This window comes from Tiliqua scincoides, chromosome 8 (assembly GCF_035046505.1).
Source record: "Tiliqua scincoides isolate rTilSci1 chromosome 8, rTilSci1.hap2, whole genome shotgun sequence".
Lineage (NCBI taxonomy): Eukaryota > Metazoa > Chordata > Lepidosauria > Squamata > Scincidae > Tiliqua > Tiliqua scincoides.
The window spans coordinates 28,075,745-28,095,387 of record NC_089828.1 but is presented as its reverse complement, the minus strand read 5'-3'; the positions used below and the strand labels follow the sequence as shown (position 1 = coordinate 28,095,387).

General features: G+C 43.8%; 1 protein-coding gene across 15 annotated transcripts in view; it reads left to right on the top strand.

Annotated features, from left to right (window-relative positions):
* Nucleotides 1-19,643, top strand: part of TCF12 (transcription factor 12) — a 227,631-nt gene that overhangs the window by 179,691 nt on the left and 28,297 nt on the right. For 4 of the 15 annotated variants that reach the window (XM_066634768.1, XM_066634761.1, XM_066634757.1 and 1 more), the window contains 4 exons: nucleotides 6,729-6,807; nucleotides 16,427-16,500; nucleotides 17,460-17,531; nucleotides 18,387-18,587. In XM_066634768.1, the coding sequence (XP_066490865.1) occupies nucleotides 6,729-6,807; nucleotides 16,427-16,500; nucleotides 17,460-17,531; nucleotides 18,387-18,587 (426 nt within the window). Of the gene's footprint in view, nucleotides 1-6,728; nucleotides 6,808-16,423; nucleotides 16,501-17,459; nucleotides 17,532-18,386; nucleotides 18,588-19,643 lie in introns of all 15 variants that reach the window. The other 11 variants (XM_066634760.1, XM_066634759.1, XM_066634756.1 and 8 more) reach the window with 4 other exon arrangements.

Sequence of the window (19,643 nt, the reverse complement as noted above, 5' to 3'; positions counted from 1 at the left end):
TCAGAAAATATGCACTGCAATGTGCACCACTAAGCCCTAAACAGTAGCAGTTGCTAGACAGTACCCAAAATGTAAATCCGTAGAACATATGCCAGCAAAATGAAGCGGTTGGAAAAGTGAAGAGAGGGTGAACGGGACAGGGGAGCATTAGCATTGTAAGGAAACGAGGGAGATTATCCAGAGGGGCCAGGAGTTAGTGAACTGGGGCCCATGCAATAATGGAAGAAGGTAAAGAATGGGGAGGAAGAGGAAATAAACTAAAACGAATCAAGTGAAACAGCTATGGCATAAAACCATGACTTAGCTCAGAGTGCACTGCAGCTTAGAACAGTGGCTACTGGAACAGGCAAGGAGTGAACCTCTCAGTGTTAAGCACTTCACTCACTTGTAGCTGGGGAGCTCATCTCTCTCACTGTATGATTACTCTTAAGAAATACACCAATCCCTCAAAGATTAGGGATTAGTGGAACATGGCAAACACAGCTCTGTTTAGGGAAGAACCGCCAATTGGTCTGCCTAGAGCCAGTGGCATAGTGAATGAACATGTAGCCCGGTGCAGAGCTCAAAATAATGCCCCAGAAGTGATGTCACAACCGGAAGTGACGTCACACACAGACTTTTTAAAAAGTGCGAATTGGGGGGAAACCTACCTCCTCCCCCCCCAGCACCACCCACTTGATCTGCCACCTCTATCTAGCCAGTAGCATAGCTAAAACATCTATGTGCTACCTGGAATCAAAGATTTTGTAGCCACCCTCCACAACAAATCAAATTTAATTAAGTAAATAAATAAAAAGTGTGCCCCTTATTGGTTAGAGACACTGTGTTGGAGTGAAGAGGGATGGTTATTCTCCCCCTGCTAAATATAGAGGAGCACCACTTGAAAAAGTGCCTCTTTACCAGTTAGCAGGAATAGCTATGTTTAGCTACATTTCCATGTATCATATGACAGCTGACTCATATTAACACCTTAGTGGTTCCATGCTGTATCATAATAACATCTCATTGGCACTTGGAACAATCAGTCTTATGGGTCAGTTTCGAGTTTAAAAAATTTACTTTTTGTTCCATAAGGCAGTTGTGTTTTTGTTTTCTGGTTAATTGGCCAAAACTTTTGATAGAATAAAGATATCAAATGGGGTTTGTTTTGTTGCATTCTGTTTTAAATTACCTTTCCAATGATATATAACATGATGGTATTATTTGTACACACCAAATTTTTTCACAATTTTGGCCACTAGCGTCAAGCTCAGTTTGTTGCTCCCCTAAAGCTTCTTGCCCGGTGCGACTGCTACCTCCTGCACCTCCTTAGCTATGCCACTGCCTAGAGCACTTAACTGGATTGGTTAAAGGAAACTGTGCATCAGAAGGCTAACCTCTGGGTCTCCACCCTTATTAACATAAGGTAGCCCAAAGAGTCCTAGTCACTGTCTCTCTTGTGTCCACATGACAGGTGGGCATAGAGACACTAAGCATGTCATCAGCATGACATCTCATGAGACACAAAAGACACAATTGTAGAGTCAGCCAAGGTTTCTGCTGGATTCTTTTGGTGAGGCTTGGGTTGATGAAGGAGTCTTGGGTCTCATTAACCAAGACACAGCAGTGTCCCAGTTTAGAGAAATAATTTTTTAGGTCCAGAGGTGATAGGAAATTCAGTAAGCAAACTCCATGGAGGCTAGGGGGTAGTCTGAGGGATGCTTTTTAGGGGGAAGGTTTCCCGAAGAGCAACTCAGTGAAGGCTGAGCTATGTTTCATTCAGAGGGGAGAATTCATCAGGAGGAGGAAAAAGGAAGAGACCCTAAAAGAAGGACAAGGGGCCTAATAAAAAAAACCTTGTCCTAGGTCAGCGATTCCCCAACTTTTTAGCACTGGGACCGAGTTTTTAAAATGACATTCTGTCAGGACTCACCTAGCTTCACAACACTAAGAAAAAATGTTTCACCTTACCAGCAGTCAAGCCTCTGTTTTTATCCTTTTTACTATTGGGGGGGGGGGTTTGGAGCATTAGTGGAGCTCCACATTCCCCTTATCAGGACCATTCTGGTGGCCTTGTGTTCCCCTTCGCCTGGCTTTCAGTAGGAGCTGAGGCATTTTTGCCTACTCTTGAGTAGCTCGTGTGGCTCAGTTTCGCTTTCCATAGGTCCCAATACATTTTCCTTCTCAGCTTGGGGGCGGGGGCTTCCTCATCGAGTGCTTTTTTGGCACCTGCATTCATTTGATTGGGACCATTCTTTTGGCCTTGCATTCCTTTTGGCCTGCCCTTCAAAGCGGACTGAGGTATATTTGCCTACTCATGAGTAAATGCACTCATGCAGCTCAATTTCACTTTCCATAGGGCTCAGTACATTTTCCTTGTTAGCTATCAACTTGTCGGTTTCCCGACCCACCAATAATCAGGTCACAACTCTCAGTTTGGGAAACACTGTCCTTGGTACTTGATGAAAGAACCAAGAAGCTCCCAGGATGCAGCATTTTTTGTAGACCTGAATAGTTTGGCCAAGCAAGATGACTGAGCTGTTCTAATCTTCTATATCCAAAAGCAGTGGAATCTGATGCTCTTTTGTCATCAGAATGAGCCAAAAAAACACAGAACTGTTCAGGGTCACACTCGCCGGGTATGCACCCAGCACCACATATACATCTGCACATACATGTCAGGCAACAGTTGTTTAGTAGGTAGAAAACAAAGATTTTACAAAGCTTGTGCAGTGAAAATGATGGTAGTAAGCCTTTTGATTAATGCAGTGATTCTCAAACTTTGAGGGAGCTTTACTCCCTCAGTAAGTTCTTGTGGGGGAGGGGCTAGGGCAGCAACGCAATCCCCAGGATTGCATTGCTAAGGGGGGCGGGGTGGGTGCTTTGCACTTACTTTCAGAAGGCAGGGCTGCAGCAGTCTTCAGGAAGTGCGGGGAGCCCTGTGCTGCCCTGCACAGTGCTCCCTGAGGATTGGAACGTTCCTGCAAAGCACCTCCTGCAAAACGGAAGTGCCTCCCTCCCCTTCCCCTACCCCTTAAAGCAGGAGTCTCCAAACCTTTTGGCCAGAGGGCCGCATGAAATATCTGGCACAGTGCTGAGGGCCAGAAAAAAATTTAAATATAAAATTTAAATAGATAAATTAGAGATAGAACTTAGATGAATGAATAAATGGGCAGGAGGTCTGGTCTAGAGGGTAGAGCCTCCATTTGCCTGAAGATTACATCCGAAGGTCGCCAGTTCGAGGCCACCGGCACCGTGAACGGCGAGACCTTGAAGCAGCTGACAAGCCTAGCCGAGTTATGCTGAGTTGTTCCACCTGCTCTTTGGCCACTGTCAGCCTGTGTGGGAGGAAAATGGAGGCCAGAATGTGATACCAGATAATAAAAGATCCATTTGAAATGTTGTGGTTCTTGAAAGACAGAACCTTCTTCAATTGTAAAAATCCCTATTGGGATTTAGTATAGCCTGCCTATGTAAACCGCCTTGAATTAAAGTCTTAGGAGAAATCTGAGGACCAAGAAAGGCGGTATAGAAATACCTGTATTATTATAAATGAATGAGTGGGATCATTCATTCAGCCTCTCCGGCCCTCAGAACAGATGCAATCAGAGTACAGCTCCGGTCATGTACAGTCGAGTGGGCCAGAGGCTTTCAGGGGATAAGAGGCTGGCTGTGGGCCAGATAGAGGCTTGCTATGGGCCACATCTGGCCCCTGGGCTGGGGTTTGGAGACCCCTGCCTTAAAGGGACGGGGGAAGCTTTACACGACTGGTGGGTTGCAATCCACCAGTTTGAGAGCCACTGGATTAATGTGTTGAGAGTAAACCTTTTGACTCATGCAGTCTATTTCCTGCTGAATTTAATGGATGCGCACATTTCCTTTTTCAGATGTACAATGTATTATTGCATTTTGTTAGGCTAAAATGAGAGGAAGCACAATAGAACTATTTGTAAAATGAGAGATAAATATGGAAAATTTTATGAATAAATGCAGTAAAATTGTGTTTTCTGAAATCTGTGAGAAAGCCCCTGGGTTCCAGGTGTATTTTTAAGTCCTGTTTACATTTCAGTATGCTATTAATGCAAAAAATTCTAATCTGATCTCTGGATGGTGATGATTGAGAGAGAATTGAGACCTTTGTGGTTTCACACACAAGGAACCTTCTATTTCAAGAGATAATCTTTCACAGCTTCAAACAGATGAATTTCCTATGACAGCAAATGGTTAACCCATTTGTATTCAAACAGTGTTTACTAGAAGAAGAAGCCCTGTTAAGGTTAACAGAGTTAAACCAATATTCTTGTTAAATGTGTGGCATCTCTTAGGCTTGCTGGCCTTGAGGAGAAATATACTGGTGTAATCAGTATTTTCAAAGTTCAGGAGAAGTCTGGCATACAACATCACAAACTATTCCTGAGTGAAGAGTTTAGACTGCTTTGCCTGTGGCAGGTGTCAGCTTAAAATTTCTTGGGTATAGCAATTGTAATAAATGTCACTTCTGTATGGCTCAGTCAGGCTTAGCACCCTACTCTTCAACCAGTTTTTCTAACAGGATCATTTTGAGAAAGAAGTGGGAAATAGTAAGCCAACATCCTACCCAGCAACTGTTACCCTGCACTTGCCTGATCTTGTCTGATCTCGGAAGCTAAGCAGGGTCAGGCCTGGTTAGTACTTGGTTGGGAGACTGCCTGGGAATACCGGGTGCTGAAGGTTGCCAACCATGACCTGCCAACAACTCTTGTTATGCACTGGCAGGCCAAGCAGCACCCCTTGGAAGGCAGACTTAGCATAAGGGCTACCAATGGCTGACTTTTAACTAACTGTCTTCAGGATAATGAAGTGTAGTGAGGCAGTCTTGGGATGGTTTTATATAATTCCTGTTCTGTAGAAGACCTTAGGGTATTAACATGATTCTCTTACAAAGTTGGGCTCTTAGGCAGGGGATTGATGAGTGGATGGGAAAGGAATTAGTTGTATTGTGATTTGATGTCTGAGCAAGTGTGTTTAACTAGAGGGTGGACTCTGGTTGTCTTGGTAACTCAGTCCTATCATTCTGTGTTGTTTGGCAGGAGCAAGCGGGTCATTTCATAAATCATTTCTGTCATAGCTGATAGTGATGCATTCCATCTGCTCAGTTGGCTCGCACTACAGTATGCACATTTGGAATACTAGGCTTCATCCATCTGCTCCCCTTGCCCCAAACATACAAACTGTACTTTCTGTTGCTCTTCAAGAAGTAAATAGTCATGTGAATGAATCATTGATCTATCTTTTTAAGTTTCTTGCTATAATACTGCTGTGAAATATTGTTGAAATAGTACATTATTCTAAAATTGTAGTGTTGCTTTTAAATATTGTTGCTCATAGCAATGATAAGAATGTCTGGCGGTAAACTCTTGCTGATGTCAATTGTTTTTTTTCTTCAAAAGCCTTTCTTGTGTGAAACATCAGTGGGTACAACATTTGTTTTTCAGTTTAAGTATTAAAGACCATACAGAACACTGTGTGATTAAGCATGTAAGACCAGATAATACGTTTGCAAAGGTTCTTTTATTTTAGATTTAAGCTGGGATAATTGTGGACTTAATCTCAGGGTAGGCAAGAAAGAGAATTGTACATGAAAGTATTGCACAAAGTTCCCAAAGCCCAATGGATTATATGTTCGTTTGGATAATGAACCCATGTAGATCGAAAGCAAAGAAAATCTGGGTATTTGTGCCATTTGTGTTTCCCTGAACATTTGCCAAACAATAACCCTTTAAGATTGTGCCCATGGAGGGTTTGTTTGGCAGAAGAAACATCTGGTTTATTTCAGTGCTTAATGCCAAATCAAAACACTTGGTCTTTAATTTAAAAGAGATCAAAGAGAAGGCCTGTTTAACTTGGTTGATTATATCAAATCTCTTTGTCAGAACCTATGTTTTGATTCCTACCTCCAAACTGGGAGAGCAGCCTTTGTGCAGTTTGGATAACTAAATGGCCAGTAGTCTCTGAACAAAGGAGAAGAAAATGTTGGGAAGTTGACTTTCTAAGTAATTCAGTGAATAGTCTTTGTTGCTTGAGGCTCAGTGACATTAGCATGACAAAGCTTAAATGAAATGTACTCTGGAGTGTTTAAAACACTATGCTAAGAGCTTCTAGGCTTGGTGCTGCAGGGTTTCCCTTGTTTTTCCTTTGTATGGAACTCTTTTCATTATGGCTGGGCATATTGGCACCCTGCTGATTAGAATAGACCATGACTGATGGAAAGAGGACTCTCATTTGTTGTGAGAAAATGAGTCCTGTTACCATTTAAGCCTGGCAGAAGGCCCCAGATTTTTATCATTGGTCATCAACAGCAAAGACCGCCCTAGGTTGCATGAGAAATTAGCTCTGTTTTTATACTTAACTATGGGCTTTATACTTAACTATTCCTTCTCTTCCAAAAAGCACAATGTATATTTTGATAACATTTATATTAGATATTGCCTGCCTTCTTAAGATTAACTCCCTCTGGAGTGAGAAAGTTACTCTGGTACTCATGAGACGTACTGTGGAATAATTTACCTTTAGGACTATAGGTATGTGTTTCTCTCAAATTATCAAAATGACTTTGTAGTAAAATTAAGAAAAGGCTTTATGAAACTTTTCCCAGATAAATGCTATTGAAATTAATGAAAATTGTGCAGTAGAATTACTGTACTCAACAGGTATTCCTTTTTGTCCCATTTCATTGTGTGAAACTGATAGCTTCTGTCTTTTTCGTTTAGATTTATTCTCCTGACCACACCAGCAGTAGTTTTCCATCAAATCCCTCGACACCTGTTGGCTCGCCATCACCTCTCACAGGTAGGATCCAGTTACTTTTTGTTAACTTTCTGTTTAGATTACAAACTTTATTTTGTGTCCTCTCCTCATCAGGTTTGAGGACAAATAATAAGTGCATATCTGTAGAGTATTCAGAGGGTGCAGTCTTGTTTCACAGTGGTACACAGTCTAGCAGATTTGTGCCAGATTAACAAGTAGTTTGGTTTCTGTGCTGACATGCATAAGGACCACAGAAGTATCACAAGGGGTACAGGGTCTGCCTGTAGCTCTATCTGGCCTCATCATAACTGCTGTGAGACTATTGCAATAGCTTTCACTCAGTGATTTGTGACTGGCATTCTCAGTTAATTATAGGTTGCACAGCATGATTGTTGTCTAATTCTTCTGTCTTGTAAGTTCTGTCTGTGCATTATATGTACATAACCACTTTTCATATTAATATAAAAAGTGGTTCACAAATTTAAAAAACCAATAAAACAAAAAATACAATCCTAAATAAATGTGACTAACATCATTTTGATAATGAGAAAATTCTACTTAAAGTAACTTGTTTTAGTTTTAAGCTCCCCAACTACTTCAAATAGTTGGTGAGTAGAGCTTATAGCATCTTATAGTGGAGCAACTTTTAGAAAACCTATCATTTGATTTCAGATGCATTTTAGGCACACTACAAAGTAGTGGAGTAGTAGTAAAGAATATTTAAATACTACTTTTCAACCCCCCCAAAAAGTTGATAGAGTGATTTACATAGTAAAATAATGTCTCTGCAAAACCTGATAGCTTTTGGATGAGACAACGTTTTAGCTGGAGTGACTTTTAAAATAGTTTTGGCCTTTAAAAAAGTACTCTGTAGTAGTTTTGTGAGTTGTTTGTAAGAACTAGGTTGGTTGTAGTCCAATGTGAATATGTAGTTTGAGCAGCTGCATCATTCTTAGTGGATATTATTGCTTCCACTGACACTTTGGCCTCAGCTGTCTAGTAAATGTTGAACAGCTGTTCCACACACACAAAGGTCTTATGAAAGTCCCAATGATTTAAATATGTTATTTAACAAGGAATTAGAATTAATAGCTGGATGATGTAACCATCATGTTACTCTTAAAATGCATGGTTTTTGAAATCTTTATAACAAAATCTTTCTAACCTCTGTGACTCATTTGCTGATATGCGAAGCATCTGCACAGTGAAGTCACTGATGTTCATTACTGTTAGACTCTGGCAACAATTCCTGTCTTCAGCATTTGTTTTGATAGTTTAAAATCTAGATGTAATAGACACGTATGATCACCTTACTTTGCATAACTTGCTCCAAAGTAGGCCTGAACATCTTATGTTGTCATTCGTATCATGGATACGGTAAGAAATAACAGGCTTAAAGAATAGCCGGAGTTTGGACTGTACCACTTCAGAGTGCCAGAGGAAAAGCTCACGTTTGACTGTCCCTTCGTACTGTAAAGCCACTTCCCAGCACACAGAAAGCTAGCATGTTAGGTAGAGAGGTTCTAGTAAACCCTTCTCCTTGACTTACTAGTCTTTAGGTGTGGCTCTTGTAGATGAGAGCATGTAGGGCATGTGCCAGGAGTCCACACCCATGCAAGGGCCTGCACCCTCGTCTAGCCAACCCAAGGCAACAAGGTTCTCCTGCTGCTATTGCACCTCACTACTATTTGGTAAGTCAGGACTCATGGGGACACTTGCCTTGCAATTGTGGAGGAGAAGCAGTGAATGTTGTGGTCTGGATGTTTGAGCTGTTTTCTGCCTAAAGCTGAACGGGATTAGCTTGATCGTCCCTAAATGGGAGACTGGAAGTCACTGACAAAGTTGTGATAATCCTCTGTGTGAGAGAGGGGTCTCTGATGAGCCATGGTGAGAGGGTAAAAGAAGCAAAAATGGTAACAACTTGATCCTGCCTAGCTTGATTTGTAGCTGTCGGTAGAAAGCTTGGAAGACATGAGCCGTGCAGCCAGAGAGATGACCACACCAAGAAGGATAACAGGGGGGTTATGACAACCTGTCAGTGTAAACTGCCATGGATAAGTCTGATGAATAGAGGTGCTTGAAAATGTTATTTATTTTAACCAGAAGTAAGCCCATTGTGGTCTGTCTTAGGCTGTAATCCTATCTTACTCACTGGAAACAAACACCTCTACTGATGAAAATCTGATGAGAAAGGTGGTTTATAAATATTGTAATAAATAAATAAAATAGTCATCTTCTTCCCACTGTCCCGTTCTACAGTTCTCAGAAGTTCTTTCCCCAATTCTGTGTCTATAGTATCTGGGAAATAGTGCTAGGAAAAGGAATTGGGTTTCCCACAGCTGCTGCCTTTCCTTCAGTGCTGTTCTCCGCTGCCTTCCAGACCTGAGGATTCCTTTGTGTCACCCTTTGTGTCTCACCATCACTAGGGGTACAGGTGTGTGACACAGCCAGTCAACAACAGTATTGGATGTAGGACTCTTGCATCAGATTACATGTTGGACTGGAAAATCTATGAATTTCCTTCCAGCTGTTTCTGTGATTCTGTGAACTTTAAACCATTCAACTATAGATTTATTCAGGGGAGCCTATCCTGGTTTGGGTGCACTTACTGATGCTCCTGGCTTACAAGGTCTTGCTTTGTGCTTCTTTATACACTGACTCCCTGATTGATGGACAATTCAGATTGCAGACGTCCAAGTTGTGGACAGCTGCATCCGCATTTTTGCAGAGGTCCAGTATATCCTTTGAAGGTGCCTTTCTGCAGATGCAATAGCACTGGGCCAGCTAAAGCTAGCAGTTTCAGCTTCTATATGTTGCAGCTTCCATGTAGACTCTTGAAATCTTAACTGGTAAATAGGTAGGGGGCTTAGTGAAGTAACATTAAAATCCACATTGGATTGTGTAGTAAGATCAGTGGAATACTTTTAAATTTAATCGAGAAGAAAAACACATTCATTTTCTGCTGAAACAGAATAAACACTTGCACTGGAATCTTACCTATAGGTTTATGGAATAATTTTTTCTTTTTATTAATAAAGCTGAGCATGAAAGCGAGTCTTATAGGTAAAACGAAACTTTGTTTATAGTATTTTTATCCCGCCTTTCTCCCAGACCAAAGGGGACTCAAAGGCAGCTGAGTAAGTGCAGCTTTAGAGCACGTTTAACAGCTTGCCATCAAGTGTGTCACCTCCCCTCTTGTGTGAATTTGTGATAACTAGAAAACTCTACATATGCAGCACAATTCAAGAACCAAAACTTGCCAAGGTTCTTCTTTTTTCTATGTTGGAGGGAATACTCTATGCTAGAGCAGTGGTTCTTAGACTGTGGGTCCCTGAACAACCACCCAGTTTTGGGTGGTTCATGAAACTGACAGGCTATGTGCAATCTCTCCAGAGTGCATGGAGGCTGCTTAAAACAACAGTAATAGAGGCCCAGCAGAGGTGTATACCGCAAAGAAAGAAGGGTTCCACTAAATCCAGGAGGGTGCCCGCATGGCTAACGAGCCAAGTTAGAGAGGCTGTGAAGGGCAAGGAAGCTTCCTTCCGTAAATGGAAGCCTTGCCCTAATGAGGAGAATAAAAAGGAACATAAACTTTGGCAAAAGAAATGTAAGAAGGTGATACGGGAGGCCAAGCGAGGCTATGAGGAACGCATGGCCAGCAACATTAAGGGGAATAATAAAAGCTTCTTCAAATATGTTAGAAGCAGGAAACCCGCCAGAGAAGCGGTTGGCCCTCTGGATGGTGAGGGAGGGAAAGGGGAGATAAAAGGAGACTTAGAGATGGCAGAGAAATTAAATGAGTTCTTTGCATCTGTCTTCACGGCAGAAGACCTCGGGCAGATACCGCTGCCCGAACGGCCCCTCCTAACCGAGGAATTAAGTCAGATAGAGGTTAAAAGAGAAGATGTTTCAGACCTCATTGATAAATTAAAGATCAATAAGTCACCAGGCCCTGATGGCATCCACCCAAGAGTTATGAAGGAATTGAAGAATGAAGTTGCAGATCTCTTGACTAAGGTATGCAACTTGTCCCTCAAAATGGCCACGGTGCCAGAAGATTGGAGGATAGCAAATGTCACGCCTATCTTTAAAAAGGGAAAGAGGGGGGACCCGGGAAACTATAGGCCAGTCAGCCTAACATCCATACCAGGTAAGATGGTGGAATGCCTCATCAAAGATAGGATCTCAAAACACATAGACAAACAGGCCTTGCTGAGGGAGAGTCAGCATGGCTTCTGTAAGGGTAAGTCTTGCCTCACGAACCTTATAGAATTCTTTGAAAAGGTCAACAGGATGTGGATGCAGGAGAACCCGTGGACATTATATATCTGGACTTTCAGAAGGCGTTTGACACGGTCCCTCACCAAAGGCTACTGAAAAAACTCCACAGTCAGGGAATTAGAGGACAGGTCCTCTCATGGATTGAGAACTGGTTGGAGGCCAGGAAGCAGAGAGTGGGTGTCAATGGGCAATTTTCACAATGGAGAGAGGTGAGAAGCGGTGTGCCCCAAGGATTTGTCCTGGGACCGGTGCTTTTCAACCTCTTCATAAATGACTTGGAGACAGGGTTGAGCAGTGAGGTGGCTAGGTTTGCAGACGACACCAAACGTTTCCGAGTGAAGACCAGAAGTGATTGTGAGGAGCTCCAGAAAGATCTCTCCAGACTGGCAGAATGGGCAGCAAAATGGCAGATGCGCTTCAATGTCAGTAAGTGTAAAGTCATGCACATTGGGGCAAAAAATCAAAACTTCACATATAGGCTGATGGGTTCTGTGCTGTCTGTGACAGATCAGGAGAGAGATCTTGGGGTGGTGGTGGACAGTTCGATGAAAGTGTCGACTCAATGTGCGGCGGCAGTAAAGAAGGCCAATTCTATGCTTGGGATCATTAGGAAGGGTATTGAGAACAAAACGGCTAATATTATAGTGCCATTGTACAAATCGATGGTAAGGCCACACCTGGAGTATTGTGTCCAGTTCTGGTCGCCACATCTCAAAAAAGACATAGTGGAAATGGAAAAGGTGCAAAAGAGAGCGACTAAGATGATTACGGGGCTGGGGCACCTTCCTTATGAGGAAAGGCTACAGCGTTTGGGCCTCTTCAGCCTAGAAAAGAGACGCCTGAGGGGGGACATGATTGAGACATACAAAATTATGCAGGGGATGGACAGAGTGGATAGAGAGATGCTCCTTACACTCTCACATAATACCAGAACCAGGGGACATCCACTAAAATTGAGTGTTGGGCGGGTTAGGACAGACAAAAGAAAATATTTCTTTACTCAGCGTGTGGTCGGTCTGTGGAACTCCTTGCCATAGGATGTGGTGCTGGCGTCTAGCCTAGATGCCTTTAAAAGGGGATTGGACAAGTTTCTGGAGGAAAAATCCATTATGGGGTACAAGACATGATGTGTATGCGCAACCTCCTGATTTTAGAAATGGGTTATGTCAGAATGCCAGATGCAAGGGAGGGCACCAGGATGAGGTCTCTTGTTATCTGGTGTGCTCCCTGGGGCATTTGGTGGGCCGCTGTGAGATACAGGAAGCTGGACTAGATGGGCCTATGGCCTGATCCAGTGGGGCTGTTCTTATGGCCTGCTAGAGTAGCTTTTCGGCTTGTGGATCCACTATCCATGAAGGAGTGTACAGGAGCTCAGGGACACAGCTGCAGGCTACAGCTGCTGCCAAAGTAAGTTTTGGTGCACACAGGACAAGCTCCATTCTAGTGTGAGCCTAAATATGATGATGCTCATTTTCTGCGTCATTTTCTATATTTAAAAGTTTTTAGAGAGACTTAGGAGTGTGTTTGGTTGTCCGTATTACTATATCTAGCTGCTGATGCCACATGAGTGGGTAGACCTGGGCTCCAAAGACTTTTCCAGCTGTCTCTGCCCTCCCTCACCCTATTTTCATCCTCCCTGCCCCCATTCTGCTTGCCCATCTCCACCTTCCCCCACTCTTTCACCCCTCCCCCTTTGAAAAGGGGCCCAAAAGAAACTTTGTACCCCCTGATAAAATTACTTTCAGAGGCCCTGCCTGAGGGGGTGACAGATGTGCCACCTGAGCCAAGCAGAGGCTCATGCCGCAATTGGTGGTGATGGGCCTTCCTGTCCCCTAGGCTTCAAATGGTGTCCTTTGGAAGCACTTCAGCAGTAGTGCGATCGATGTGATGACGTCATTCCATTGCTGCCGAACCACTTCCGGGCACCACACGTCACTTTGGGTGAGTAAAAGGAGTGTCACACTGCGCAGGGGTGTGACACCTACCCCAGGCACTGCTTGTGTTGGCAGTGCCACTGATTGTGGCAAATTGGGGCTCACAGCCATGAGCTGCAGGGTATCTTATGGGTTGACTTCACTTGGGTTTTCATTGCTTTTATTTATTCATTTATTCATATAAATTCAGATTTATACCCTGCCTTTCTACCCTTCCAGGAGTTTGATACCTTTATTAATTAAGGATAATAAAAACAGCCAGTAAAAACCAGTCATACTCTAAAGCATTGTGAAATAAAAGTCTTTAGACCTTGTGGAAGGTCAGCAAGGAGGGAACATTCATAACTTTCCCTATCCCCAATTTTTATCTTTCATAACTCTTGTTGTGCATCTTTGTATCTCTTTGGTTACTCACAGTACCATGAAACTGCTGATATCAATGTTATCAACACTGGTAGTCCAAGAAGTCTGCAGGTGTCAAATCTAAACTTTTTAATCTAAACAGTCTCCCTGCCTGAGCTGACTGGAGTGATCTCGGGGGTGGCATTGAAGGACCCCCGCCTGTTAGTGCTGGGGGACTTCAATGTTCATGCCGAGGCCCCTGCGGTAGGTGCAGCTCAGGATTTCATGGCTGCCATGACAACCATGGGCCTGTCCCAGAAGATCTTGGCCCCGACACATACTGCAGGACACGTGCTGGACCTGGTGTTTACAGCTGGGCACGGGGGCAGTGATCTGGATGTAGAGGAGATCAAGATCACTCCGTTGTCATGGACAGATCACTTCCTGGTAAGGTTTAGACTGGTTGCGACTTCCTACCTCTGCAGAGGCGGGGGACCATTTTCTATGGTCCGCCCCCGGAGGCTAATGGATTTGGAAGGTTTCCTGAGGGCTCTGGGGGATTTCCCCACTGCCAAGACTGGCGTCTCATCTGAGGCCCTGGTTGACCTCTGGAACGGGGAAATGTCCAGGGCAGTGGATGAGATTGCTCCGGAGCGACCTCTGCCACGTCGCAGACTCGGAGCGGCTCCTTGGTTCACTGAGGAGCTGCGACTGATGAAGCGGCAGGGCAGGCGTCTAGAGCGACGGTGGCAGAAAACTCGTGATGAATCCGATCGGACACGGAGTAGAGCTCATTACAGAGCCTACTCCGTGGCGGTGGTAGCAGCGAAGAAATCATTCTTCTCTGCTACCATTGCGTCTGCTGATAGCCGTCCGGCAGAGCTGTTCCATGTGGTGCGGGGCCTCCTCCATCAGGCCCTGCCAGTGGACCAGGAGGAATACACGGTCAGCCGCTGTGACGTGTTTGCGCAACATTTTGCAGATAAAATCGATCGCATTCGTTACGACTTGGATGCCACATTGACAATGTCTGATGATGTCCCCCTGGCAACTGCTTGTCCAGTGTTGTGGGATTCTTTTCAGCTTGTGCAGCCTGAGGATGTGGACAGACTCCTTTGGAGTGTGAGGCCGTCTGCCTGCCTGTTTGACCCTTGCCCAGCTTGGCTGATAAGAGCTGCCCGGGGGGGACTGGCTGAGTGGACGGGGAGGGTGGTCAACTCTTCTTTGGGGGAGGGGACACTGCCGCTTGCTTTGAAGCGGGCGGTGGTTCGCCCCCTCCTGAAGAAGCCCTCCCTGGATTCCAATGTGTTGAACAACTATCGGCCAGTCTCCAACATCCCGTTTCTGGGCAAGGTAATTGAGCGGGTGGTGGCGGCCCAACTCCAGAGGGTCTTGGATGAAGCGGATTATCTGGATCCTTTTCAATCTGGTTTCAGGCCGGGCTTTGGGACGGAAACTGCCTTGGTCGCCTTGGTGGATGACCTACGCCGGGGACTGAACAGGGGGAGTGTGTCCCTGTTGGTCCTGCTGGACCTCTCGGCGGCTTTCGATACCATCGACCATGGTATCCTTCTGGGCCGATTGGCCGAGTTGGGAGTTGGAGGCACTGTTTTGCGGTGGTTCCGCTCCTACTTGAAAGGTCGGTCCCAGATGGTGGTGCTGGGGGATGCCTGTTCGACACCCTGGCCATTGAGGTGCGGGGTGCCGCAGGGCTCAATTCTGTCCCCCATGCTATTTAATATCTACATGAAACCGCTGGGAGAGGTCATCTGGGGGTTTGGAGTGGGGTGTCATCAATATGCTGATGACACCCAGCTTTATCTCTCCTTTCCTCCAGACTCCAGGGTGGCGGTTGAGGGCCTGGAGCGCTGTCTGGAAGCAGTGAGGATCTGGATGGGGGCTAACAAGCTGAAATTAAATCCGGATAAGACAGAGGCTCTCCTGGTTCGGAAATCCTCGATGCAGGTGCTGGATTATCAGCTTGCTCTGAATGGGGTTGCACTCCCTCTGAAGGAGCAGGTCCGCAGCTTGGGGGTCCACCTGGACTCGCAGCTGCTCCTGGATTCCCAGGTGGCGGCTGTGGCTAGGGGGGCCTTTGCTCAGCTTCGGCTGGTGCGCCAGCTGCGTCCGTACTTGGATCGTGCAGACCTGGCCATGGTGATCCATGCTACGGTGACATCGAGGTTAGATTATTGTAACGCGCTTTATGTGGGGCTGCCCCTGAAGACGGTTCGGAAACTGCAATTAGTGCAGAATGCGGCGGCCCGTGTGGTCACTGGAGCTAGGTGGTTTGACTCTGTCAGCCCGCTTCTCCGGGGGCTACATTGGCTGCCCATTCGTTTCCAGGCCCAATTCAAGGTGCTGGTTTTGACCTTTAAAGCCCTATACTGCTCTGGGCCAGGTTATCTTAGAGATCGCCTACTCCCATACAATCTGGCTCGTCCTCTCAGGTCATCAGAGAAGGCCTTTTTACAAGTGCCGCCGCCTAAGGAGGTACGTGGGGCGGCGGCAAGAAATAGGGCCTTCTCAGTAGTGGCACCAACGTTGTGGAACTCCCTTCCCCTTGACTTGAGAATGGCTCCCTCTCTTGAGTCCTTTCGGCGAGGCCTGAAGACCTTGTTGTTTAACCAAGCCTTCTGACGTTCTGGCCTTTTTAACATCTTTTATATATCTTTTAGTTGCTTTTTTACAGGCCCGATTCTTCTAAGAACTGCTGTTTTATGCTCTTTTATTCTGACTCTTCTGACTACTGTTTTTATGGGTTCTGCTAATGTGTTTTTTAATATGTTTTTATCTGTGAAATTATGTTTTAATTTGTTTTATATGTTGTTAGCCGCCCTGGGTCCCTTTTTGGGAGAAGGGCGGGATAAAAATAAAGTTTTTTTATTATTATTATTATTATTATTATTATTATTATTATTATTATTATTATTATTATTATTATTAATAATGGGTTAGGAAGTAGTTTGGCCAATGTTGGATATCACAAGTGCTGAGCTAATCATATTGAAATTCATGTTATTTCATGAATAAGAAGGGGTGGGTGTCCTTGTCTGTCCATTTCTCCTGCATATGTCAGAGTTTCATCTTTATGATTATAGCAGGTGCTGGTCCGTGGTCAAGGACTGGAGGACAAGCTCCCTCTTCTCCCAGCTATGAAAATTCTCTGCACTCCTTGGTAAGAATCACTTAAACCTGGATATGACTTTGTTGCCAAGAAATGGCATTTTAGTTTTATCTAATAAATCCTACATATCCCTAAAGAGAACAGTAGGATAGCATTACAAATGAATTCTTTGCTAACAAACTGCTGTCTTCAAATGAAGAATACCTGAACATTCAAAGCAGTTCTTTTACCATCTGTTCCTTGAGCATCAAGCTGCAATGCTGAAGGCAGCTGGTGCGATAGTCTTGTTTGAAATTATGCTACATTTTCATAAGCCACCTACTAATTCTTCCAATTATTTTCACTAGAAAAAAAGTTGCGGTAAAACATTTTATACTTTTCATTTTCTTGTAATTTTTTGCCTTGTCTTGAGCCTTATCTGGGCCAAGATACATCATAACAATATAACTGTTTAAAAAATTAAAATAGTTTGTGGTCTACCCGGAGCACTGTAAAGAGATGATGCATTTGAGAGGTGAAGGGTTGGCAGTTGGTAGGGAACTTGGTATATGGAGGTTGGATTCTAACTTTGCTGCTACCGTGACTTCAACTACAGTATTTCTTCTGCACCCATGAAGTGTTGTGTGCAGCATAGAAATTGTACACAGTATTTTGCCAAGGGATCTGAAAACTTTCTTATGCAGTCCAGTTATAATCAAGTACAGCTGGAAGTACAATATTTGGGATCCAAAAATAATTGATGATATTCTGATCAATTTCCCCAAAATAACATGTTTCTCATATAACAAATGCAATTATTGGCATACACTTTGCTAATAGACATAAATAGTATTAGATTTCTAATGTCACTATAGTATTCACCATTTTATCTTCTCATTTCTTAGTCTAATTAAATCTTTATTGCATTAACTTAACTAACAATTGAGGCGAACACACACCAGCTGTTTATCCCACCTTTTTATAATTACTTAACCTGTGGTTTCCTTCCTGTTCTGTCTTGACTTTGCCAGAAAAATCGAGTTGAGCAACAGCTTCACGAGCATTTGCAAGATGCTATGTCATTCTTAAAGGATGTCTGTGAGGTACTATTTCTCTTTAGGTGGTGCCTTTTTGATTTTCCATTTAACTCAACTTACAGATTTCCTGTTAAATTAGCAATATAGTATAGTATTGCATAGATGACACCTTCCATTTTTTCAATCATGTTGTCAAGTCAACTTGTAGAGAACCGCAAGGGTTGTAATAATTTTTGCATACCTTTTAGTATGTGAACAATAAACCTAATGAAGATGAACCATGCAGATGCAGAGGGTATAGTGTTGATATTAAATATGGGAAACCCAGGTTCAAAACCCAGCTCAGGTATTAAGCTGATGAGTGGCCTAAAGCAAGCTTTTCTCCCTCTTAGTATGTTTGCATTATCCTCAAAACTACCCAGTGAAGTGGGTTGATCTGAGGGAGAACAAAGTGTCTAAGGGCAATCAGTGAGCCTTGGGAGTGGGAAGTTTGCAAGTAATGGGGAGATCTACACCTGGGTCTTCAATATTTTATCTACTACATTATGTTGGCTTTTTAGCTTTGCAGTCATTTGCTGAATAGTCTCCTTCTTGATGGCAGTTGTTTCAATTGTTCTCTTATCCAAATTAAGATTTTCAAAATTATGCTGACTTTTCATTTTCTCTATATCCTAAAATATTAAATATTAACTTTATAAATATCTGATTTTAAGAGAAAACTATATGAGACAAATAATTTTCTTCTTCAAACAGCTGCCATTTAACTTGTTTGTAGTGCTGCTAGCTGCTTTTGAAGGGTTATTGATATTGCATTTCATTTGCTACCTTTCATGTCTCCCACTGTAGAAAGCATGACAGTATAATGGATTTAGCAGGTGTGTACAATAAAATGACCTTAGTGCTCCTCCTAAATCCCAACAGCAGTCACGGATGGAGGATCGCTTGGACAGACTTGATGATGCGATCAATGTGCTGCGTAACCATGCAGTGGGGCCTTCAACAAGCCTGGCAGGTGGTCATGGAGATATACATAGCTTATTGGGACCATCCCATAATGGGCCAATTAGTAGTTTGAGCTCAAGTTATGGAACATCCAGCCTTATAACCACTGGTCGGCAAGCGGTAAGCAAACATTTCATCTTTTAATGAATTTGATTTAACTTTAACTTCTATAATTTCCAGTCCCTTTAACAATAGACTGAAGCCTAAAGATTTGGTGTTATGCATTAGTCACATTTAGTAGGAAACTAATCCCAGTGATTGTAGAAGAAGAAATAGTAGTCAACCATACCTGGTAGTGGTTCCAGCCCAAGTTGAAGTAAGGTCCTAATTCTGTTCCCCCCCCCCTGAAATTTTTTCCCCATGTTCCAACCCCTCATAGTTGCTGTTGTAGCTTTCCTCTGCCTCTTCACCACATCTTCTGCAAAACTGGCTGGCTGAGGAGGATCTTCTTGGGAACTCCTCTTTTGCTTTCAGGATCCTTCCTACCCACCTTATTTTGAAGAAACAGTAATGGTGGGAGGATACAGCAGTGACCCCCCCCCCCCCCCAATTCCTGCTTGCTGCCCTGGAAGGAGAGCATTTGGGAACAGAATTGCAGCAGCCACTACCGCCATGATCCTTGGCAGCAGCACTGAAGGGGAGGAGGTAAGCCATCCCACCACCCTCTTCTTACCCTCTCCAAGGAAAATGAGTGCGAAGAGGATGAGGTGGTATCTGGGCAGGCTGCCATTTGGGAGAAAGGCAGATGTGGGATCCAGGGCACCACCTGCCAATTCACTACTTCCCCCAATCTGCCACCCAAAGCAGCCACTTTACCCAACCTCATGGATGGGTTGGTTCTAAAAGAAATCTAGGAGCTGGGGCAAGGAGAGGGGAATCCTCAAATAACTGAGCTGTCGAATGCTTCATAAAATCTCATTGCTATGACTGGTGCACGAAACAGAGTTTTTGCAGATACGTGGTTTTATTTCCCAAATGTGTAATAATCAGCAGTGTTCTGCTTGAAACAGTGAATAGAAAGACTCAATAGAAAAATAGTCAAGGAGGGAGGGCTGGATTTAAAGTGTTCAGGCCTGGAAAAAAATAAGTTTGTTGTAAAGTGCAACCAGCCTCCACTATTTTTTTCTGGCATAGGGCCAAGACGAGTAAAGGTGGTAGAGAGGGATAGTATTTGGC